The sequence below is a fragment of the Dicentrarchus labrax genome, unplaced genomic scaffold (assembly GCF_905237075.1).
Source record: "Dicentrarchus labrax unplaced genomic scaffold, dlabrax2021, whole genome shotgun sequence".
In the NCBI taxonomy this organism is placed as follows: domain Eukaryota; kingdom Metazoa; phylum Chordata; class Actinopteri; family Moronidae; genus Dicentrarchus; species Dicentrarchus labrax.
The window spans coordinates 7,695,810-7,702,687 of record NW_026136719.1 but is presented as its reverse complement, the minus strand read 5'-3'; the positions used below and the strand labels follow the sequence as shown (position 1 = coordinate 7,702,687).

Here is a 6,878-nt window from a genome sequence, read left to right as displayed (position 1 = left end):
ATTTGGCTGTGAACAACAAAGATGATTTAAAATGAGAACAAGTGTATACAAACTGTTGTTTGTATGTTTTATTTTTTATATGATGTTAGTAAAGTCAATATTTTCAGAATATTACTACCAGCTACCACTACAGTTTGAGTTTGAGACCCCTGGTTTACAGTCAAATTACTTTGAAAGGCATCACAATGTTACAAATGTAGGAACAAGACTAAAACTAAAAATGCAATATATTCATTACATCAAGTAAAGGCTTAACAGGCAGCATGTGGTTTTAAAGTAAAGACACTGATCCATGATTTTGGATTTACGTCTACTCATTTGATATATTTTTCTATTTTTCTCACATTAGGTAGGAACTTGTGTGAACGACATCGGAAATTCAATCAAAAGCAAAATGACCAACTTACTGACAAATCTGTACATCTGTACAGTATTATGCTGTTGTGCGGTTCTATTCTGCTGCTTATATCACAGTGATGCCCTAAGAACAGTAGTCAAAAGTAGTGAAGCATGAAATGCTGAATTTGGAAAGCACATGAATGTGAGTTTTGCTGTTCCTATTCCTCACAATGAGATTACTTTAAAAGTACCCTCTGGGGTTCTGGTATAAACCAAATGTTATGTTTACAGTTTCGGTTCTGTTTCTCATCAGAATTCACTGTATGTACGTTTAAATACAGTATCTGCCTCAAGGCAGACTCTTGAAACTTGCATTGTTTCCAAATATCCATAGGCTACCAACATCAGCTAGTAGTTTTCTTCTCCACTTTTTTGCTGTAAGTTGCTAAGTAGCTTACTGCCATGTCTTAATACCATGGAACCAAGTGGCATCATGTGCTGTAGCTCTCCTTTTGTGTGGACATGGCCAGACTTGTTTCTTCGCTGCTGCTTCCTCTTCTCCAGCTTACATGATACCTTTTCTGTCTCTTGTTTCACCTATAGATATATAAAGAGAGATACTTTGTTCCAAGAGATTGCACCCCTTTCATTCCAATGAAAGTTGTTCAGTTCAGTTCACTTGCACATCCTTGTGTGGCTTCCTGAAGTTTTATTTTTGTTGGACAAAGATCAAATTGTGATCATAAGGAGTCATTTCAGTGCCTGTAGCATGTGTGTTTTACAGCCATTTCCTTTATATGATTTGGTATCGGAAAATGTCTTTTTGGACCCAATTTGACAATTCAAACTGCGGCCACTACAAGAAAATTGCCACACAGCCCGGTGCTGTTCCTTTGGGCTTAATTTCTGTTCTGATCTCCTCTAATCTAATCTTTTGCAGATGTTGAGAATGTTTATCACGTTACCCACATGTCCCTATGCACACATGTGGATTCTTGTGCATGTGCTAATAGAGGATAAGGTAAAAACTACAATAATCTGCTCATTAAAAACATTGTCCCATAGTGCCACACATTTTTAACATTCGGTGCTGTCTCCAACAAATCATATTAATATATAGTAATATTCAGTCGGAAGACAGCAAGTGCATAACTTAAAGTGGTGATGTTGAGCTGATTAAATATTACTGACCATTGAACTGAAGAGGCTTGCTGAATGTTGGTACCATGTGGGTGACTACATACATTTTAAAATGAATCAAAAATTGTACTGTATATATTTATGTAAAACAAAAATCACATTGACAATTAAAAGTTAGCAAACAAATAAATACTAACATACTTGCAGCATCCGAATTTTAAATGGTTTTGAACCTCCTCCTGTCCATCAATCGAAATGAACTCGTATTTAAACACTGAGAGATGTACTGTACTGACATCTCGGCATGGTGATGATCGCGCAGATATGAGTCTGACTTTAGTCCCTCGACACTGAGGCCTCGGGTCCTCTAGGCTGCACTGTCGGCCCCTCACGGTGATGCATATTGTCAAAACGTGGTGTCACCTCACAGCGGATAAGTAGAGTATCATCTTTAACAAAGGCTCTCTGACTCAGCTGATGCAGGTGCATAAAGGTGACGTAGCCGAATCCTTTGGGGTTGCGCTGGATGATGGGCTTCTGGAAGGCTTGCAGGTCTGGTTTAGTCTCCATCACCTCTGTGTGGTGCTGACCCTCGGGGCCTTGGTCTAGGATGGCAAGGCGAATAGTGCCCTGGAACGGCCAAGTCAGCTGCCCATCAAAAGCTCCTTGCATGGTGTGGACAAAGAGGGAGATATAGTTGGAGCAGCGCGGCGCGTTGGGGGTCTGCAGGTGTAAGCGCAGGCACAGCCTGTAGCCTGGACGGCCTGTGTAGAAGCCGGGGCTGTGCTCAACCACTGGCAGGCCTGCTTCTTGGCTCCGCAGGTGGCCAGAGAAACCTTTGAGGCGCCAGACAAAGATACCGTGACACTGCTGACACTCCAGCTCCTTCACTGTCTCCTCCAGAATGGACACTCTACCCCTGAGCTCTGCAAGCTGGCCAGCCTGTGGATGAGACGGGACAGTAGTTTCAAATGACAAAGGCTTACACTGTGTCTACACAGGAGGTGCAGCGTGAGCAGCAAGTTAGCAAAGCAACCACAGCTTCAGCCCAATACACAACCACTGTAGTAACATGTTTAAAATGGAGGAAAAGGCCTGACAGACTGAGAGACGAGTTACTGAAAAATGCAACTGAAACGCTTGCTGTGTCGACTGTAATGAAAAAATCTAAAATGTCTGTGCTCACACAAAGGACAAGAACTTGAACCATCAGAAAAGAAAATATTTTTTACTGAAGCTATATTTTTCTACAAGTATTACATATCCTTTTCTTATCACTGTTCACCCCCAGTTTCCCTTTCTATATTTTAAAATGGACCAGCTAGCTCTGCATTAAATCATAACGTGTCCGACATATTACAATCTAATAATAATAATCAAAGTTTAAGACATTGATCTGCTTACACATAACACATAAACATCACATGAAATGTCTGTACTGTGATACATAAGAAAGAGATGAAATGCAGCCAGGCAAGATACATTACAAAGACAATAACTGTGATCGTAGATTCTAGGACCACATAGACAAACCATATACAAATATTAGTACAGCAAAGCTCAAGGACATCCTTTACCTGTGTTTCTTTTAAGATGATGAGCTCACGCAGCTGGTGATCCTGCTTTACCAATCGTCTATCCATGTCCCTGAGCACTAGCATCTCCTCTTTAGGTTGACATGAAGCATTGCTGCTGCAGCTCGCAGCTCCTCTGGGTCCACTGCAGGCTGACACTGATGCTGCCGCTCCTTGATCCTCAGAGGAAACCGACGGTCCTAGGGCCCACAGGGATTTGGGTGTGGTGCCGTTAAGGCTAAGGCTACGCAGGAAGTCAGCCATGTAGCGCATATGCATCTGTGTGAACTCCTGCATGTGCTGAGCCAGGTTGTGGCGTTGCATCTGCAGAGGCAAACAATTCATCTCTGTGACATCGAGTCTGCAGCGCTGATGGGACTAATGGTTAACAAACCAAGTTCTCACTCATTGCTCTTTCGACAACGTGTAGGAGATTTGTAACACAACAAAATTTGCATTTGATCACCTACCCTTTCCTTGCATCCAAAGGCACTAAAGTTACACGCGATGGGTGCTTTTGGGCAATCTGTGTCACAATGAGAATCCATCTGAAACAAAAACATCATCAGCTTAGCTTCATTCAAATTAATATTTCAACAATAAATATGGACAAACATAACAGGGGAAATAACTCACTTCCTTTCTCATACATTAAAAAAAGACTTTTAAACATCATTTTCGACTGCAGTCCACATCAACTGTGACATGTATTGTGACTGGGTGGAATGGTTCTCCATTGTTTAAATAAAAGAGAAGTTCTTGTTGACAGAAGTTAACAATTCACAACTATAAAAACATTTTGATTTACTCGAGGCCTTTCGTCATGGCAGACATTGTATTACTCACCTGGTCTCTGATGAGATCCAAGTCACAGTACTGGCATTTCACACTGGCAAAAGGGCACTGCTGTTCGTGGAGCTGAATGAGTAACCGAAACCAGATTGTAAGGAGACTAATCCTCACTGATACACAATGCAGCTGTGAGATTTTCCTATGACAACTATTCTGGAAGAAGCAAGTGGAGCAATTACATAAGTGAGTCAACATACCGCTCTCTCCTCATAAACAAAGCTTGCCACACAATCTGGACACGACACAGGTCTCCTTTGGCACTCAACAGTTGTGTGCTCCTCTAGGTGGCTCGTTCTCACGGACTGTTGGCATTGTGGGCAAGGCTCAGTGGCAAACTGACAGTGTGCCAAATGGTTCTGGAAGGAAAACAATACATTGAAACAATACAGTTCATTTTATTCTGTAGCAGCACAGCTGTGGTTCACATATATAACAATTCCATCGTCCACACCGGAGGAAGATGCCAGTCTTTACTTGACACCCAGCACATTTTTTATATGCCAAAAACAAGGATGCACAGTGTGATAGCCCTCATTATCCCTCAGTGACTTCTGGAGATGTGTTGCATCTACAGGGATCCTTGACAAACAATCTCTTCAGGTCTATTGGAGTTATCAGCATTTCGCATGTGCATGTCTGTCCCTCATTACTGGCTGTTGATTAGGTGCTAACAGTGTGAGAATATGCTGGAACATTCAGAAGGAAGAGTCTGTGCTGAATATGATGGTGTCGACAGGAGAAGTGGTGAGCTGAGCTGCCGGTATCTTGCTTGTTGCCAGTTTTCTTTCCAAGTCATTTCATTGCGCCAGTTCTTTTTTTTTTTGTTGCTAAATTACAATCATATAACTATACTGAACGCTGAAATTAAAATATAATCCAAACATGAACAAGGACACTCTTTGGTTGATGGTCAATGGATCAACCACAAATGATCACAACATGTTACATAATCAATGATGGTCTTATCATGTAACCAAAGGTCATTTTACATTTTGGATCTTTAACTTTCCTCATTCTGTGTTCTCAGTTGAGGTGCATTCAGTGTCAGAGATTGAAGTCACTCTTCTTACCTCTAAATGTCGGAGCTCCATTTTCTCAGCACAGCCGGAGTTTGGACAGCGAACAGTTAGTGATAGAATCTCGCGTTTGGCAAAGTTATCAGGAAACAGCTGGTCTTCTGACAGCATTTCATTGTCCACAGGGCACCTCTGTCCTGTATCACTGTTTTGCAAGAGGAAACACAGCAGTCATTTGAGCTTAGTATTAAGATTATCAGGTTATGCATGGTGCTTTATATTTGAGCCGGAAAGCTAGTGTCAGTGAAAATATTGCATCAATTAGACACATACTGTACCTCGGCTACATTTATTTTTTATTACTACTTGGTAATTTGACAGATTGCTGTGTTACCAATAAAGAATTAACAGCTCTTCAAGAATGTGCCATGAAGATGGTGTTAACAAATGCATTTTAGACCTGGGTTAGTGTTATCTAGAGAGCTTCAAAATAGCCTACCGAATGGACTTCTCAATGCAGTTCTTGCAGAAACGGTGGCCGCAGGGTGTTTGAATGGCATTCCTCAACGCCATGAGGCAGATAGGGCACTCATATTTACTCTCTAAGGGTGGGTCAAACTCCACGTCATAGCCCTGGACGGGGGCAGCAGCTTGAAAACTAGTGTTGCTGCTGATGAAGGTGCCAGGGCTCTCTGAAGGGCTGAGAAGGGATTCCCGCTCCTTCTCCAGCATTGCCAACGCACAGCTGGACAGCCCTCCCCCAACAGCTCCTTCACCGCTGTCATCCTCCAAACTGCTCTTATTGCTGTCAAAGCAAGCCATCTGCTGTGGAGAAAAAAAAAAGAAGAAAATATTAATTATTTTATTTTTTATTTCCACTCAATACTTCAACAGTGCTGAAGAAAGCTCAGCAACGTCTACTCTGTTTAGGACAGCTGAGAACCTTTTCCATATCACGGCATGTTCTGATGTGACCTTATCGTGCTGGTATCGAGAGCACCCACATTCCTCAATGACTGTGTGGTATGGCCACACCTAAGCTCAAGGAAACAGCTAGACAAAGTGGTGCAAACTGCATCAAATCACAGGCAAGGAACAACCATCTCCTACTGACATACATAACATACCATGAATCTACAGAAAAAGGAACACACATAGAGAGGGAGAAAAATAATAACTATAAAGACAAATATTTGACCTAGGTTTGACAGCCAGGTTCCGTACCAGCACATATTCGGACACACCTTAACTCCTAAAACACCAGAGGTGTTACTATTCCCTACTGTAAGACACTGTAATGGTATATACACAGGAGGACATACTGTATGGAGCACATGGTGCTAAAAGCATCCCTATGGGGATTTAGGATGATTTAAATAGCTAGACAGATACTTATTGTCATTATTGAATAATCAGTCAATTAGTTTTTAAATGATGAAGTCAGTGATTTCTGACAATCGACTACTCAGTTTAGGTATCTAGAAGGATTTTTTGTTTGTTTCCGTTCTGATTTTTTTGTACATCAGCTTCACCTCGCGTTACATGGGAACTTCCATTTAAGTCACCGGTTGTGCTTCGTAATTGGCACAAGTAACTAAAGTGGTACCTTAGCTAACATTAAAACGCCGCCGTCGTCGTCGTCAACTTATTTAACAGCCGATAAGTTAGAGGCAACACAAGAAATAAAGTGGACAATGCTGTCACTTGATGCACTAGTCATGCCCCTGGATGCGGAACTGACACTTTACAACCTGACTGTGCTAAACAGCGATTCAAATAAAGATAGTGACCACAACAGCAGGCGGCAAACACACTCCTCACCAGCACAGTACTGACGACGTTTGAGAAAGAAGGTTTTCTATCCTTACAGTGTCCCCACCTGTGCCTTAAAAACGTCTCGAACTTTTCGTTTCTGCAGAATTTCCTGTTTTTTTTTTTTTTATTTTTTTGTCTCTTC

General features: G+C 41.7%; 1 protein-coding gene across 5 annotated transcripts; it reads right to left on the bottom strand.

Moving 5' to 3' along the window:
* Positions 1–53: 53 nt before the first annotated feature.
* On the bottom strand, positions 54–6,878 carry traf6 (TNF receptor-associated factor 6). Of its 5 annotated transcripts, none has more exons than XM_051378923.1 (8): positions 6,801–6,878; positions 5,421–5,746; positions 4,976–5,126; positions 4,103–4,261; positions 3,900–3,971; positions 3,524–3,601; positions 3,057–3,377; positions 54–2,421 (listed from the first exon to the last, which is right to left on the bottom strand). In XM_051378923.1, exons 2-8 carry the CDS (start codon positions 5,741–5,743, stop codon positions 1,816–1,818), a joined length of 1,710 nt encoding a protein of 569 aa, XP_051234883.1. In that variant the 5' UTR covers positions 5,744–5,746; positions 6,801–6,878; the 3' UTR covers positions 54–1,815. The 5 variants fall into 5 exon arrangements, with proteins under 5 accessions (XP_051234883.1, XP_051234887.1, XP_051234885.1 ...); XM_051378927.1 differs by having other exon boundaries at positions 6,743–6,863; XM_051378925.1 differs by having other exon boundaries at positions 6,790–6,858.